This window comes from Pseudorca crassidens, chromosome 3 (assembly GCF_039906515.1).
Source record: "Pseudorca crassidens isolate mPseCra1 chromosome 3, mPseCra1.hap1, whole genome shotgun sequence".
In the NCBI taxonomy this organism is placed as follows: domain Eukaryota; kingdom Metazoa; phylum Chordata; class Mammalia; order Artiodactyla; family Delphinidae; genus Pseudorca; species Pseudorca crassidens.
In genome coordinates, this window is record NC_090298.1 from 115,159,898 (window position 1) to 115,177,596 (window position 17,699).

The 17,699-nt window shown below is 37.0% G+C and overlaps 2 protein-coding genes across 15 annotated transcripts in view; one reads left to right on the forward strand and one right to left on the reverse strand.

Moving 5' to 3' along the window:
- PKD2L2 (polycystin 2 like 2, transient receptor potential cation channel) overlaps nt 1-2,260 on the forward strand; it is a 39,931-nt gene extending 37,671 nt beyond the window's left edge. For 2 of the 3 annotated variants that reach the window (XM_067731843.1, XM_067731845.1), the window contains one exon: nt 2,121-2,238. Coding sequence is in view for 1 of the 3 variants with exons in the window: in XM_067731844.1 (XP_067587945.1) it covers nt 2,121-2,163 (43 nt within the window). In the remaining 2 variants the exon portion in view is untranslated. Of the gene's footprint in view, nt 1-2,120 lie in introns of all 3 variants that reach the window. The other variant, XM_067731844.1, reaches the window with a different exon arrangement.
- The window catches only part of FAM13B (family with sequence similarity 13 member B), an 89,310-nt gene continuing 71,813 nt past the window's right edge, over nt 203-17,699 (reverse strand). For 5 of the 12 annotated variants that reach the window (XM_067731841.1, XM_067731835.1, XM_067731839.1 and 2 more), the window contains 11 exons: nt 16,682-16,747; nt 15,069-15,279; nt 14,304-14,433; nt 13,032-13,113; nt 11,150-11,379; nt 8,660-8,743; nt 8,335-8,430; nt 5,826-5,909; nt 5,566-5,732; nt 4,708-4,809; nt 203-2,669 (listed from right to left, as the gene is read on the reverse strand). In XM_067731841.1, coding sequence (XP_067587942.1) covers nt 2,546-2,669; nt 4,708-4,809; nt 5,566-5,732; nt 5,826-5,909; nt 8,335-8,430; nt 8,660-8,743; nt 11,150-11,379; nt 13,032-13,113; nt 14,304-14,433; nt 15,069-15,279; nt 16,682-16,747 — 1,376 coding nt within the window. In that variant the 3' untranslated portion in view covers nt 203-2,545. The remainder of the gene's footprint in view (nt 2,670-4,707; nt 4,810-5,565; nt 5,733-5,825; nt 5,910-8,334; nt 8,431-8,659; nt 8,744-11,149; nt 11,380-13,031; nt 13,114-14,303; nt 14,434-15,068; nt 15,280-16,681; nt 16,748-17,699) is intronic. The other 7 variants (XM_067731842.1, XM_067731837.1, XM_067731832.1 and 4 more) reach the window with 5 other exon arrangements.

The window sequence follows — 17,699 nt, forward strand, 5'->3', positions numbered from 1 at the left end:
AATAAGATAATTCACTGCAACAAGAAATGCTGACTATTCTCTCTGCATCTTCTCCCTAGATTTCCAAAGAGAATCAACAACATGGCCTTTCCTTGTCTTACCACTCCCTAGAGCTGTAGACAGTCACGTGGTTTAGTAACCTTGCTGTCTCCCCACATGGTCCCTGGTTGGGGTAATTCAAACAAAGCCTGAGAACATTAAGGCAAGGGAACACTTGAGGGTTTTATTTCTTCTTTTTAAACATCTAGTGAAAAAAACAAAAAACATTTACAATGACTTAGAACATTAAAGTTCTTTTATTACAAAAGTCTATACAATGAAGTGCCAAACACAGCAATGCAATTATACTTGTAGTCGTATATATCTATATACTGTTTGTATATAGATATACAGTTTTTACTTGTACCAAAGTAAAATTATCACAAACTGCCTAATTCTACCACTTACTACTGAACTATGACACACAATACTGTCACATAGCATAAGTGCTGCCATGCCACTTTTTATCTATTCTACTCACAGCCAAACATTAACAGTGAATAACCAACATCATGAAGCAGCTGTTAATTCTAAAATGAAACCAGTCAGGCCACTGACTTATAAAAATATGGTACTCATATAGATTTAGCATTATAAAGAAGGAATATATTATTTAAAACATTTAAATAGTGCATATGGACATTTTTGCATGTGGTATATAAAATAAAACATTCATATAAAACAATATACAGTGCACATTAAATAAGATGTTTGGATATACTCCTGTTGGAGACTGAAAGAAATTAACTAAATGTACACTGCATGATGAATTCAAATCAAAATGATAACATCTTTTGGTGTTCTCAATTTCACGTTTCTAGGTGTACATTATGAATAACCTAGCTGTATCAAAAGGAAACCACACGAAAAGGGCTGGATTTAGTGCTTTATTCCCCAATGACACGTTCACTACCAAGGAACATTCCCTCCCCCCAAAAAAGGCATTGCACACACAGGTGAAATGTGAAGTACTAGAAATGTGAAGTACTAGAAATGCTACTTATTATCAAGCTACTTCATGTGCTATGTAATAGTGCCAGAAGTCTGAGGTTCATGCTTCCCTCACCTTATTAAAGGATGCTGCAAAAGTCCATTTTTGTATGGAACAAATTATGAATATTAGCTAGTTAAGAAAACCATGCATGAGTCACTGCATGCAAAACATGGGCACAAAGTGAGACACTCATCAATCCAAAAAAGCACCAGGAAAAAAATGAACACTTAGATTAAGCCTGATCAGAATATGCTGTTAATGACTATCATATTGTTAGCACAAATAAAGTCACCATTCTGTGAAAATAATTAGCAGAATTATACCAGGAAAGAACCTGAAGAAAAGCCATGCAAAGCCAGAGAAAAAAAGATATGCTTAGAGTGTATGACAAGGGGCATACCACAATACACCTATAACCAGCTGCTTTAAACAGCTTGTGATTGAGCAAAAGGTGATCCCTCTAGAGGATGTTTTCTTTATGGATTTTGCTGATTAAAAAAGAAAAAAAAAATGATGCAACCCCTTGAAGGTACATGTAAAAATGCAGTGGTATAGCCCTTGTTAAGAATAGATTTACTTCAGGCATAATGATTCTTTTGCCAATTTAAGCCCATTTGATTGAACACACAAATCTGAGCACCATCAGAGTTCCTACATACTGACATGGCTATTTTCTCACATTATCTGCAGGTGGGTAGGGGGAAAAAATGCAGGATCTAATCCAGACAAATCACATCATCACCAATTGATAAACTGTAACTGAGGAAACAAGCAGTAACTTAAGTCCCAAAGGCAGCATGTGATATTAATTCAGTTCTGTGTGTGATGTGTGCTGTGTGTTTTCACTATACTAATAAGCAAGGTCACTTTTTGGTCTACCCGCTGTTATCTTCATCCAGGAGCTGTGTGACCACTGAATTGCAAAATTCTGCTAACATACTACCTGTGAGAAAGTGTCACTTTGGGAATTTAACAGAAATATGTTCCACAGTAGGACTTGAAATTTCAGTTGATTTTGGTTTTCTAAGAAAACAGAGAACATAGTTGCATATGTGCACATTTATAGGCTTTTCTTTCAAATTTTCAGTCATTCTGTAAGAAAAAGGCAACTGAAGAAGAAGTCAATGTGAAGATTTTCCTCTCAATTTTCTTGAGTAATGAAAAACAAAATAATAAAGTTGGTAATAACAAAAAGCTTCTATCTCCAAAGTTCTTAAAGTTGAAAAGATAAAATATTAGTCTTCTACTAACACGATGTATCTGTAGTACAAAACAATGAAGAAAAGTGGATGTTTGCTAAAGGTAGAGGGGCAGTCTGTGGTTAACATGGAACATCGCACTCCCTAGACAGGGTCTACTTACCCTCCCATCATTTCTCTAGTGGCACCACCAGCAAGTACAAAATGAGACTCTGTGAGTGCCTGACAAAATGAACTTAAGTACCAGCCAAGTACACATGATGATAGCTTCAGGGAATACAACTGATTTTATGATGTTTTCAAGGACCATATTTTATATGGATTTTGAAGACTCTTGTTTGCTGATAAGAACTTCAAGAAGCCTAAGCTTGGCTTTAATTTTCTTGTACTCCCTGTACTCCTCAAGCACTGGAACACGATCCTCTTTCTGGGCATTCCTAGGGGAGAAAATAAAACCTAGAGATCATCTGGAAAATAAAGTCCCAGAAGTTGTCGTAATGAGAGACAGAATATTACCCAATACAAACTCAAATAAAAAACTGTTCTGCAAGAAAAAAGAAGATTATTGGACGAATTCCCTTCATCCCAATGGAATATTCCTAGAACACTTCTAATTTTGATGTATTTCTCTATTGACAGATTAATTGATGATATTAGTATCAATGATGATTGCAGGTAACTACAGATAATCAAATATTTTAATAAAACATGAGCTACTAGACTCTGTCAGGTCTGTGAGTGTATACTAAGTGCTAGAGGCTACGCTGAGTCATTTCATACATTCCATACATTACTTAACTCTGGCTTCAGTGAATTAAGATGTAAAAGTATAACATCTTAGTGGTAGCGAAAAAATCATTTTTCTCACTTTATATTACTGACCCAAAGCAATTCAGTTTAATAACCAGGTAAAGCATCAAACTACCCTAACTACAAGCAAAGTTTTTTTCCAATAAGACAAAGAATTAGAAGGTACTTGGAAAACACACTTGAGATTTTTTTAACCATATATGCCAACCTACGTAGAAGACTCTCAAACACAGTAGTCCCCCTCCTTATCCGTGGGGATACATTCCAAGACCCCAGTGGATGCCTGAAACCAAACCCTATATATACTATACATACATACGTATGATAAAGTTTAATTTATAAATTAGACACAGTAAGAGATTAACAATAACTAATAATAAAATAGAATAATTATAACAATACTCTGTAATAAAAGTTATGTGAATGTGGGCTCTCTCAAAATATCTTACAGTACAAGTTTAAAGCCTTTTCCATACTAACTAAGCACTTATCATGCACTGTGGCCATAACTTCTGCAGTTTGAGGTATGACAGCAAAACTAGTAGGAATTTCCTTTTCCTTCTTCAAAATTTCATGGATAGATTCGTTATTATAGATCGGAGCACCTCAGCACATGATTTTTTTCGTAGCCTCACTGAGTAAAGAACTTTCCCCTTTTCACCTGAAGTACTCTGTGGCTTCTCTTTGGCATATCTGAATTGCTAGCATCACTACTCTTGCGCTTTGGGGCATTAACTAAAGTAAGGGTTACTTGAGCACAAGCACTGAGATACTGTGACGACTGATCTGACAAACAAGATGGATACTAACTGACTAAAGGGCAGGATATGCTGGACAAAGGGATGCTTCACGTCCTGGGTGGGCCAGCACGAGATTTCATCACACTACTCAGGACAGTGCACAGTTTAAACTTTATGAATTGTTTATTTCTAGAACTTTCCGTTTAATATTTCTGGACCGCAATTAACCATGGAGTAATTGAAACTGCAAAGAGAAACTGAAGAGGGGGGACTACTATAGAGCTATTGGCTTGGTAAGACCGTCTGGTAACATGGAAAAACTTCTCTGAGGCCTGAGGTAAATAATCCTCACTTCTGGCCACAATCTGAATTAGAATGTATTTTTCTTACTTTTAAAAGAGTCCCACTGGGTCAACTGTGTATTACCCAGTTAGATAAAGGCACTTGCCATATTGTATTATAGGGGAGCCACATGACTGCCACACTGATACACACCTTGGAAATACGTGCCCTAGAATGACCCAACATGCAGCCTAAGCAGCAATGGTCTCAGTATAAGAATCCAAACTAGTTAGGATACCACTCATATTTGGGACCCTTTCTAAAAGGAGATCTCGTTTCACAAACACTTCCAAAAGGATGAGGATACTCAATTAAGGAACATAAAATAACTGCCACTCAACCAAGCATTCTCTAGGACAATCCTGAAATATTTTGTCAGATGTTGTTTACTCCAGCTCTGACTTTTTCTTTCCATTAAGAGCAGGGCTGCACAGTATAAAGGAATGTTTTTTACCGTTATTTTCAATGCTAACATCCTTATACGCACAATTTATTTCTATTCTTATATATTTCTTTATTTCAACATATGGGCACTTGGGAGTTTAAGAAGAAAGAAGATTCAATTTTGTGATGCTCAACAAACCTTCCATTTTGTTGATAAAATGCTTCTTCAAATTCCCGTAACGTTTTACGTAGTTTCTTTTTTTCAGCTCTGGCTTTCCAAAGTTGTTCCAGTAATTCGGGCCTAAAATTGAAATGGGAAGAAAACATTTCAAAGGGCACTTTTGATTCATTATGTTCTTAACAGTGTTTCTAACCCTGGCTGCAAAATCAAGCCAGCTGGGGAGCTTTTAGAATATACCAATGTCTTAGGTTTCACCTTGGAGCGACTAAATCAGAATAGCTGCTGGTAGGGCTCTGCATAAGTATTTAAAACAAAAACAAAAACAAAACAACTTCCCACACGATCCTAAAGTGACGCCAGGGCTAACAACTAGAACCAAAGGCCACATCAGGTAAAGAAGCTCAAAGAGCACAAACTAACAGACGACTCTCAGCTGGTTCCAGCACTTTGTCATACAGCAAACGTAGGATTTTAGGTTTATTTATTTATTTATTTTTTGCGGTACGCGGACCTCTCACTGTTGTGGTCTCTCCCATTGCGGAGCACAGGCTCCGGATGCACAGGCTCAGCGGCCATGGCTCATGGGCCCAGCCGTTCTGCGTCACGTGGGACCTTCCCAGATCGGGGCACGAACCCGTGTCCCCTGCATCAGCAGGCAGACTCTCAACCACTGCGCCACCAGGGAAGCCCGTTTTTTTTAATTTTTAAAACACACTAATTTTCAATAAAGAAAATGTGAATCACAACATGTATTTGTAAAGCACACTTTTCAAAATGGGTGTATTTCTTTTCTTTACTCAATTATTTAACACTGAATTTCTTTGCATATAAATTTTATTACATGAATAGGCTAAAATCACAAACCAGGATACATACATAGAAGCTGCTCGAGTACTTGACAATCGGAGATCTAGAGCCAGTTTTTCTTGATTTTCTTCCATATCAGATTCTGAGTTTTCCAATGAAGACTGTGCCTGTACAGCAGTTTTCAAGATATCAGTTAACTCAGAGGACAGACTAACACCATCTTCTTCTTCTTCTTCCTAAAAATATATCCAAACAGAGAATCAAACATGCCATGATTTCAATTTTTCCTTTAGGAAAAAGATCAGAGAATAATTTCTCTTAAGGATTACCTTGATTTCTTCAAAAAAATGTGCAGTTTCTCCTTCTATGATTGGCTGTAACATCTGACCCCTTCGCTTGGTGGATGGAGATCCCTGTAACAATAAACATATAAGTGGGTTACATTTTAAGTATTTAAAATGTTCAATGAAGATTCACTTCACTATTACAATTAAAATAAAGTTTAATAGATCTTAAAACTTTATTTTCAAAATTCTAACCATATGCTTTAAAATTTTTTAGGAATTCTTTACTAAATTTATTTTTGCTTTTTTCTTGTTATGTATCCATAAGAGTGACAAATGATAATTTATGTCTAGGTAATTCTAAGAGCTCATTCAATAAATGTTTTTAAAATTCTAAATAATAATGTGTGACATATTATTTATTTAATTGGGAGCATTTTTCTTTTTAACCAAGCTGTCAACTTTTTTGGTCTGAGGACCCCTTTATACTCCTTTTTAAAAAATAACAGCTTCATTAAGATATAATTCATATACCATAGGTACTTCCCTGGTGGTTCAGTAGCTAAGACTCCATGCTCCCAATGCAGGGGGCCCAGGTTCGATCTCTGATCAGGGAACTAGATCCCACATGCTGCAACTAAGAGTTTGCATGCTGCAACTAAAGATCCTGCATGCCGCAACTAGAAGATCCCACATGCCACAACGTAGATCCCGCCCGTGTGCCACAACTAAGGACCAGCACTGCTAGCTAAATAAATAAATAAATATTTTTAAAAAGATATAATTCATATACCATAAAATTCACTCTTTTAAAGTGTACAATTTAGTGGTTTTTAGTATATGCACAAAGTTGTACAACCATCACCACTATGTGATTCTAGAACATTTCATCACCCCAAAAGGAAACCCTGTACTCATGAGCCCTCTCTCCCCAGCCCATGGCAAACAACAATCTACTTTCTGTCTCAATGGGCTGGTCTATTCTGGATATTTCATATAAATGGAATCATACAATATGTGGCCTTTTGTGTCTGGCTTTTTTCACTTAGCATAAATGTTTTTAAGGTTTATCCGGGTTGTAGTGTGTACCAGTACTTCATCCCTTTTCATGGCTGAATAATATTCCACTATACAGATATACCCCATTATGTTTATCTATCAGTTGGCTGAACATCTGGACTGTTTTTACACTTTGGCTATTATGAACAATGCTACTCTGAAGACCTGTCTACAAATTTTTGTGCGGACATGTTTTCAATTCTCTTGGGTATATACCTAGGAAGAGAACTGCTAGGTCATATGGTAACTCTATGTTTAAACTTTTGAGGAACTGCTAGCGCCATCTGTTGGAAAAACGATTCTTTCCTATTGTCTTGGCTTAATTTTTAGATTCCCAATTTCTCTTTACGACAGTCATATTTAGGCATCCATAAGATCTAGAAATGCTTCCTATAGACTCAGTTTTTAAAAACAAATGTGTGGAATTCTAAGATGGTTTTCATAAATAAATTCAAAGACTATTTATACTATTATGGAATTATGAAAATGTCAGTGACACACAAAAAATACCTTGTAATCAAAAGATAAAATCTGTATTAAACTATCTTATGTGTGAAAAGAATATAAACTATACAGGATTCACTGTTCAAAGAAAACTGATTATATCTAAATACTGTTAAGAGATGGCCAACTAAAAAACAGCCAGTTAAAAAAGAATGTTTATATAAGGGTTAAATAAAAGGTGCTCAGAAGGCCACTGTGAACATTCTAATAATGAGTAGCCAGAGAGTCGAAGCCTAAAGGGAACCCTTATTTCAAGAGGCCATCAACATAAAAATGGCCTGCAAGCTTAAGCAAACCATAAGCTCCAGAGAATTAATTCCTAGGAGATGATGCAGAATGGGCACATGCTGTTTTCTATTTGAGCCTGAGAGACATCTAGAGCCATACTATCTAATGGTTAATTTGGAGACAGCACTTAATATGCACGTAAGCATTTGAGTTTTCATTTTTTCTCAAAAAAAATGCACATATATATGAATAAGTATTATTTTAATAGACTTTTTTGTTAAAAAAGATGAACTTGAAAAAAAAAATCAGTTTACATTATTGTGCAATTAAGTGAACATCATCATGATGGCCATCACAAAAGTAATGTAGTTTCAAAGGCATGAATTTAAATGGAAAGAAATAGGCAAGGGTCTGAAATATGAGTTTTTAATTCTACAAGTAGGTAACCCTGGGTACATCACTCCTGAGTTTCAGGTTCATCATCTGTGAAATGAGGCTACCGTCCTCTCTACCTGTTGTGACTTAACTTGTCAGGACTTAATGACATAATCATAAGTAAAAATGCTTATAAGAGTGCCTGGGAAGTAATAGTAGGCATTTATTATTAACTTCCTATTCTTTTAAAGCAGTAACCTCACCTTACATACACAATTCTTGTTACCTTGGCTGTGTATTTCTCTAATATACCACCATAATAATAATTTTTTTTAAAGAGTAGGTTTTGGTAAAATGAACTAGATAAATATTCGCATGTTTTACTTACAAGGACAGGAGTGATGCTAGCTCTTGTCAGCATCTGTTTTACAAGTCTGTATCTGTCATAAAGAGGTTTAACAATATGCCTTTCTTCCCTGGTTACCTGAAGCAAGAAAAATGGAAATCACCTAGTCATCAGAAATCTAAAATTTCTAAAACATTGAGCAATATCACTTTCCCTGCAATTTTTAAAAAGTAATTTTAAGTAAGTAGGCAATCTCCCAAATGTAGGAAACAATGCTCTATGAAACAGCTCTGAAGATGTGGGCCACAAAAGTGATTCATGTTCTTGAAGACAGAAAATCAAATCTTTTCAGCAAGAGAGACATTACCGGCCTTCCATGTTGACTTTCATAATAAAGAAGACTTTTCTGGAGAGAAGTTTTCTCTTCTACCAAATGATCTTTTGTCATTTTCTAGAATAAAAACAAACAAACAAAAAAACCCTTCCATTAGCAGCATCATTCCCTTCCCCAGCACAATGTAAATAATTTGGCTGAAAGGGCAGCCCATTACCACTCTTGCTTAGGTTAATAAGAACACATCTTTTGCTTATGGATTTGCAGGCAACATTTTTCAGTCTCTTGGAGAATCTGGTCTTCTAAAACTAGGTACCAACCGCCTTTGGTGGTTTGATTTATTATATTTTATCTGAATAAGTGATGAATACCAGAGCTTAGTACCTTGGGTAAGTTACTTAGCCTCTTTTTGTTCAACATCCTGATCTGTAAATGGGGATACTTCACCTACCTCACAGAGCTCTAATGAGGACTAAATGAGTTAATACGTTGTAAAGGCATTTACACAGTGCCTACTCAGCACACAATAAAGAAAATAAATGCCTATTAGTTTATTTAATTTTGCACATAATCTTTTTTTTTTTTTTGCGGTACGCGGGCCTCTCACCACTGCGGCCTCTCCCGTTGCAGAGCACAGGCTCCGGACGCGCAGGCTCAGTGGCCACGGCTCACGGGCCCAGACGCTCCGCGGCATGTGGGATCCCCCCGGACCGGGACACAAACCCGTGCCCCCCGCATCAGCAGGCGGACTCCCAACCACTGCACCACCAGGGAAGCCCTGCACATAATCTTTTATTAGCATTATAACTATAATTTTGTTGTGTGTGGGCACATACACAAAACACAGGCACACAACAAGCACAGGTCTTAAACCTGGTGTTTCTCCTAAACTGTTAAAATCTGGCAGCAGTATAGTGGCAAGATCCTGAAAAAAGCTCAACAATGTCAATTTGTGACCCTAGCCTTCTACTCTATGACTTCAGTTCCCCTTCATCTGGCACTTTCTTTATACTGAAAGTAAGATACTCTTCTCCCATCTTTCAGTACTCTAATGGTAGTAGGCAGGAATCCCAAATTTATTTGCCCATAACTCCTTCTCCCTTTGTTCCACAGCACGACCTTTTAACATACCAATGAACCAATGTTCCACAGAATACACTTTAACCCAAATAAAACTCTCCAATTACTCCTAGGACTAATTAAAATTACCCTGTTTGTCATCAGAATGAAAACTAGAGGTACAAAAAAAACTTCAGTGTATATGTGCTTCCTATAACAAGCATTTTAGATTATGTACGTTCAGTAGAGGACAGCCAGGTGAAGACTCTGTAAAACATTGTGATTTCAACCTCAAGCTTGTACCTTAAACCTAGGAAAAGGAATTTGAATAAAGCTAATCCAATCAAAATCATTTATAGGAAAGGGGTTGAGGAGGAGAGGAGGCTGGTATAACATAAAAGTAAAACCAAGAAAAATTGGGGGAACTTCTCTGGTGGCACAGTGGTTAAGAATCCACCTGCCAATGCAGGGGACACGGGTTCGATCCCTAGTCTGGGAAGATCCCACATGCCGCAGAGCAACTAAGCCTGTGTGCCACAACTACTGAGCCTGTGCTCTAGAGACTGTGAGCCACAACTACTGAGCCCGCGAGCCACAACCACTGAAGCCCAGATGCCTAAAGCCCGTGCTCTGCAACAAGAGAAGCCACCGCAATGAGAAGCCTGTGCACTGCAACGAAGAGTAGCCCCCACTTGCCACAACTAGAGAAAGCCTGCATGTAGCAATGAAGACCCAATGCAGCCAAAAATAAAGAAAGAAAGAATGAAAGAAAAACTGGGGAGGGGAGCAACTAGAATTTCTAATCCAGCTCTGTTTGAAGGGAGAAAGACTCCAATATTTCGATCATGAGGTATACTCTGTTGTCAAGATAGGAATGCACATCAGGATTCATCACTGCCTGGACAAAAGTTCACCTAAGACCATCTACCTCTGTAGTCTCCCAGCAAATTTCATCTGATAAATGATCTTGGTTGCCAAGTGCTTTGACCAGGACTGCCCTAGGCATAGGCTATACTAAGTAATGGTTCTTCATAAAAATGCATTCAATTAGTCCTCATAACCATATTGTGTTAGTACTTTAACGGACATAATCGCAGTCACATGGCTGTTGAAGGGACTCAGCGGCAGAATGCATATAATATACCAGTCAGGAACTGGCATAAGCTAAGAATTTAATACATACAACTACTAAGACACAAGGCCAAGATTGAAACTCTGGTATATTTCGTGCTCTTAACACACTCATCTTGCTAACTGCCTCCAATATAAGTGAACAGACCACATTCTAGTTTTTTTAGTTTTATTATTTCGACTCAAGCACTTCTGTTGTGCTGATAAAAACATGCTTCTATAACTACAAACCTGGAGAGTAAACTACCTAGACATCTTTATGCCCCTATTGTAATTATTTTATTTCAGGTATTCTAAAGGCTAGTCTGGGCAAAAACCATAGCTCAAGATTACTTTGATATCTTCTGGAAGACACCTCTCAACACGTTTTTCTTTCAGTCTTTTCAGAATAAGTTCAAGTGTTGCTTCCTTAGATGGCTTCTTCTCCTTCTGAATGACCCGGGATTCATCTTCATTCTCTTCATCTTCATGGTCTAGAGAAGAGCCAAAGCTTTTTGGAAGAGTGTTACTACGTGGACGTGTCTGAGGTACAAACTCTCCATCAGAGGTTTTGTGTTTTGCATCTACATTTCAGAACCAAGAGGGTAGATCAGTAATACTGATTTTAGCTAAAATGAAGTTAGGTCAAAAAAGGTGCAAAAGATGCAAAAGCAAAGTATACATCAACAACACACAGGCTCAGATATTTCAAAGTCACATGAAATATTTAAATTATATATATACACTGAGAGAATTATATGGTGTTCCTTTCAACCAATATTCATAGAAAGCCGACTAAAGTGATGCTCTGATGAGCATACAGTAGTAAACAAACAAACATGGTCTCCGTTGTCATGGAGCATGTATTCAGGAAGTAAAAAAACAAAAACTAAGTAATCAGATTAATAAACAAAATAATTTCAATGATTGCTAAGTGCTATAAAGAAGATAAAGTAGAATGATGTCACAATGTTAAAGAAGTGTGCTTTTTGGAAGAGCAACTCCTTTGGATGGAAGTGACAAAGAAGGCCTTTCTGAGATGGTAACGTCCTAGTTGAACATGGATTTAAAAGGAGCTAACCTAGCATAGAAGATTTAAGGGAAGAACATTTCTCCCCAGTTGAGGCAATAGCCAGGGCAAGGTCCCTAAATCATGACATATTTAAGGGACAGAAAATGAGGAAAAGTGATAAAATGGGCAAAGGGCAGAGTATAAAGGGCCTTGAAAGCCTGGGTAAGGGGTTTGGACTTTATTCTAAGTGGAAAGGGAAGTCCACTGAACAGCTATGAACAAGATAGTAACATAGTTTTTATAAAAGATAATTTTGGCTGCTATGCAGAGAAGGCACTGTAGGACAGTAAGAGTGGAAGAAAATTGGGAAATTAGTTAGGAGGCTAATAATTTAACGACACTCATTAGTAATATATTCAAGGTAGTGATTCTCACTGATGGTTGGAAACTGGTGTTACACGAGGAAATTTTTGACAGAATTTTAAGGGAAAATTCTAAAGAAGTAGGAGAACTTATTTAACCATAAGAATGTAAATAAACTCAATGACAATAGGGACCCTGTTTGTCTTGTTCACTGCTACAACCTCAGATGTCTTCAAGTACTTGGTATTTACAGACACTAAAATTTCTGTTGAATAAATTCAAATGCATAAACCAAAATGTGATGCTCCAGATTACAAACCCACACTCGGTACAGATAATTTTTTAGGTATTAACAATTATTAAAAAGCATGTTCACTGAACAGCCACAAAGGAAATAAACCTTAGCAGGTGCTATACTGGACTGACACCCAGTAACACACAACCTAGTTTTTGATTCAAGACGACTTACAATTTAGTCTTTGTAGTATAAAAGGCTGATGATTATGCTTAGCCTTGGATGAAATACCCACCAAAAATTCTTAATACCTACCCAAACCCAAAACTGCTTAATATTTGAAATATGTTTCATATAAACTTCATAATACAATACCACCTGTGAATATATAATCTAGGGTACCCTTCAAAAGACTATTACTAATAAAAACACATGAAAGACATTTGGAAGAATGTAATATAGTATTGCAACTTTGACCATAACTACTAAAAGAACAAGAGAACTTTTATTTTGCCAGATAGTGTCCAAGATTTAAAATTATCAAAAATTATAACTATAATTCTCAGATATTATTATAAAGAATATTTTAAAATGCAATTATATTAGAAAAATGGCACATTTTATACCTTTGATTTGCTTTCGCAGTTTGGTGAGCTCTGTCATCCATTTTAATACCTTTGGATTGGCTGCTATATCACTGTAGGAGGGCTGAAAATTAAGAAAACAGAATCACTGATTAGGCACTCATCAACCCCCTACCTGCGCTAAGTCCCTCTCTGATAATTGCCTTTGCCCAAAGGAGCTGCCTGGCCCAAGGTTACAACCCCTCCTCCAGAGCAGCCAGCATCCATGACTGGTTATGTGGGATTAAAAAGGCCTGGCGCCCTCATCTCAATTCAGGTCAATCCTGAGCAGCCATCCTAGCTTGAGACCCCATGGAACCTCCTCTACTAAACCATGCTGGCCTCACTCCTTACAGCTGCGATTCTCCCTAAACACTCTCTTGGAAATCGCATGCACTGAAATCTCTGTCTCAGAATGTTTCCCAGATGATCCAACCTAAAACAACTCTACCACTATAAATCTACTCATAGATAGACGCTGTTCTTTCATAAAGATAGTATTTTAAGAGATTTGTTAACACATCAATAAAATTAAGATATGAAATTCTAAAAAAAGAAAGAGAATCCATTTAAACCTTTGTGGGTAAGCAATGGTTTTTGTTTTTTGTTTTTTTTGCCATGCCGCATGGCATGCAGGATCTTAGTTCCCCGACCAGGGATTGAACCTATGCCCACTGCAGTGGAAGCGTGGAGTCTTAACAACTGGACTGCCAGGAAGTCCCAATGGTTATTTTAATTTATGCCCAGATAGTATTTTATAGTTCTCCTGGCAGAGATTTCACTCAATCCTCATTTCATCTTATTTTAAGTAGACAGGGCAAGATATTAAGTAAAGCTCTCTTGGAGGAGGGCCTATCAACTGGCAGAAGCCAGATTTGAATATGGGTCTTCTGACTCCAAGTATAGGGCTTTTTCCACTTCACATGTTCTAATTATTAAATATCTCATCCCTCCACCCCCACATCCCCTGGCTACCTGTGGTTTTTCAGAGAGCACAGCATTAACGTGATTTGTCAATGTAAAGTATTTGCTTTAAGAATTCTACAAGCTGTTTTCCAATAGAAATATAAAAATGCAATGGTGCAATGGCAAGAATACTGGTCTGGAATCAGAAGGCTAAGGACCTATATAATCTCAGATCTACATGATCACTATTTCTCTGGGCATCTTAGATTCGTTCTCTCTCGCAGGAAAGAGATGGAGGACTTTCTTGGAGAGCATTAGTCTCCAAGTTCCAACAGATCTACCTCACAGTGGACAATGCTACAAACTTACCTTGCTATTTCTTTCCCTTTCAAACTGTTCCTCAAATTGTCTGATTTTTTTCTGAAGTTTCTTGACTAAGTGGTATGGTGTTCTGTCTTCTCTTTTTTCATCTTTTGAACTAAAAGATGATCTTCGAGTCCTGAATTAAAACAAGAGGCAAATACTGTTAGTTAAATCTTTAAGTTATCGACACCATCTCTCTTATTATCCTGATAAAACATGATACTATTACCAAGAAGTATATTTTTAAAGTGAAATTAAGTCCCTAACACTAAAGGACAGGTAGTAAAAAGAAACTTAAACTATGTTAGAGACCACAAAATTAGCTAACACAAGTAGCAATGAAAACAATTGGGAATCATTCAAAAGTTGTCTGGGCAAAGGCAGAAGAGAAACAAAGACATCTAGCAGCTCAGAGCTCTTTTGGTGTTCAAACTGCAAAGGAAAGGTTCTAACTTTCAGGATCAATTTTAAGTTTTGATGATAAAAACATCTAGGATTGGTGAGCTCCACTTGCAGCTTCCCTTCCAGAGTTCTATATTTCAGTCACAAGTGAATAAAAACACCATGGAAAGATGTCTTATTGGACAGCAAGCCCCCAAAATACCTCAGTGAACTCAGAATTTAGGGGCAGCCAAAATAAAAAATTACAAAAGCATGCTTCATGAAATAGGGGAGAAAGCTCTCAACTGCAGGTCTGGAGGATTAAAATCTCTCAAAGGACCTGGGTATGTGATAGGATTCACCTCCCATAAGAACATAAAAGTCATATACCTAGCAAAAGAAAGTGCTTTCGATGAGGAATCCAATGTTTCTGGATCATGTAGGAAACGCTGGCTTTGCCCAAAATCTAAACTCCGGTGTGATAATACTGGAGGACAGTCCTCTTCCAGAGGATGATGATTCATTCTTCCAGCTTGTGGAGAGAGTTGAGCTTCTCCAGACTCAGAGTCTTCCTGCCAAGACTTAAAAGCAGGAAATGGCTCTGCAAAACAAACACAAAGAATAGTACCATGGGTCTCTTGGTTCCACATGGAAAAAAAGTCACGCAATATCAGCTATATATTCTTTAAACCTTTATCATTATGTAGTGGTTCATATAATAATTATGGGTTACTAGGGTCTTCATAAAGCCTAATATAGTTTAAAATTGTCTGAGCTTCATTTTTCAGCTCAGAGTTCTAATTTCACATAAGGAGTTACACTTTAAATTTCTGAACCCAGTCACAAAGTAAGAAGGGACACTGTCAAGCTCTTTAAAATTAAAATGTTATTTTTCAAGTAGGGAAAAGTCTTCTTTTAGAAACAGTAAACACTTAACAGTCATCAGTTAGGAATTTAACTTAGCCAAATGCTGCCAGGTGAATAAATCATCCCTCACTGTAAAATTACTGTGTTAAGAACTGGAAGCTATTCCCCATGCTATTCAGAACACTTACCAAATGGAGTTCTTGGACTCCGAAAGAATTCTAACCTTCCCAAACAAAAGCAGCTAACTCACCTGACAGTACCTGGCCTCTAACATTAAACTGTGGTGATTATTTTCTGCTACAGGATTCCTGTGTATAATACATATTTTAATAATTAAACACCCCAAAGTATGACCAAGACAAAATTTAAAAGCACTACTCCCTCTTAAGCACATCTATTTTATTGGAGTTATCCTGTATGTTCTCAAATGAAGCCATGTTAAGATATTTGATGTCTTTGCACAAATAAGGTTTGATTACATACAGAACACATATAGATAAACACACAATCCACAAATATACTCCAAATACAAAATTATCTTCAAGTATCACTGGATTCAGGGTGGGGATTGGGACTTTTCCATCTACACGTTAACTTTATAACTACAGCGTAAAACGTTGATACTGTGGCTTTTAACAGCAAAAAATAGTTAAGTATTTCTGGATGCAAAAATGGCTTGACAGTGTCAGAAATCAAGAATGATGTTTTCTTTTTCTTCACACAATACCTACGCATTGCTACTAATTTAGTTTAACTTTATGCATTAGCAATTTAAAGCATTACTTTTTTTCAGGGTAATAACATAATTAATTTAGTTTTTAAAGCCCAGATCAATCTGATAACTAAAAATTGAGTACTAAGCGTGCAATACCATAATAAACCCAGCAATAAAGTGATTTTCAAAACAACCCTTGTACCTGCTTCCCAGAAAATAAGTAACTGGTAATAAACATTTTATGAGAAATCTCCTGTTTTAAGAAAAGAAGGAACTAACAAAAACAATATTTTCTGGGTATCATCTTTAACCCAGAATAGTTTTCCTAATATATGGGGACAGCAGGAGAAGGGCTAATAAAAAGGCAAACAAAGTGAACCATAAAAAGGCAAAAAGCTAAACTATGGCGAACCATACTTACCCTCCCCATCTCTCTGCAGATGCATTGTTTTGAAATCAATGAGGGGAAAAGTGATAGGGCATGACGCTAATAAAATGGAAAAAATGGCAAAAAATACTAAAGTGAACACACAGCACAGTCAGAACAAACCATACACATAACTAACACAAAGCCAAAGATACCAAAAACATTTCCCTAAAACCAGTTAGGCATTCTGCTCAAAAACTTTATTCAAAGAAATTACTACTAACCAAACTTTAAAAACAAACACAAACATACATTTCTGTTTCAGCAAGCAAGGCAAAAAAAAAAAAAATCAAAGTAGTGCTGTTCTATTAAAACTCAAATATAAAACTGAAAAAATGGAAACTTAATCAGGTACTGTTGAAACTTTTCAGTATAAATGATTTGACAGAAAAATATTTCCTTTAGTTTGCTCTTTGAAAAGATCCTACTGTATTTCATTCAAGAGTCAGCAGGAAAGAATCTGAAGTAAAGATGTTGTCTACTTCCATTAAAAACCAAGATCTTTGGATGGCTGCTACAAATGCATACTGGTGGCAGACATGTGCTACCTGCTTGCTAACTGCATTCTGCGGACTACCCTTTGAACAATACAAAAAAACAAAACCCACATACTTAGGAAGAGTGAGGTGGTCCTCCATTTGAAGTCACCCTACTTCTCTATTAAGAGTCATTTCAAATGGGGTATGTCTCTGATTCCAAGGTATGTAGGGTCTAAAGTAATTTGGTCTCTTAAGGAAGACTATTATTTAGAATATCTTGACTCCCAGTTGTAGAAAATCAGTCTCTGTATTATGGGGCACAGTTGGAAAGAACATGGTCTGCTAATAGCTACTCTCCCAAGCACATGCAGAGTTCATGACTGAGAAGTTTACTCAGATGTCTACTGCTCTTGGCTCTCTGAAAGTCACTGACCCTTTCTCCTGGAGGAGCCAGAAGGAGGTCTACGAGGACTTGTCACAGCCAGGTAGCTAACAGGGCAGTTCAGACACTGAAAATCAGGGATCAGGAGTAC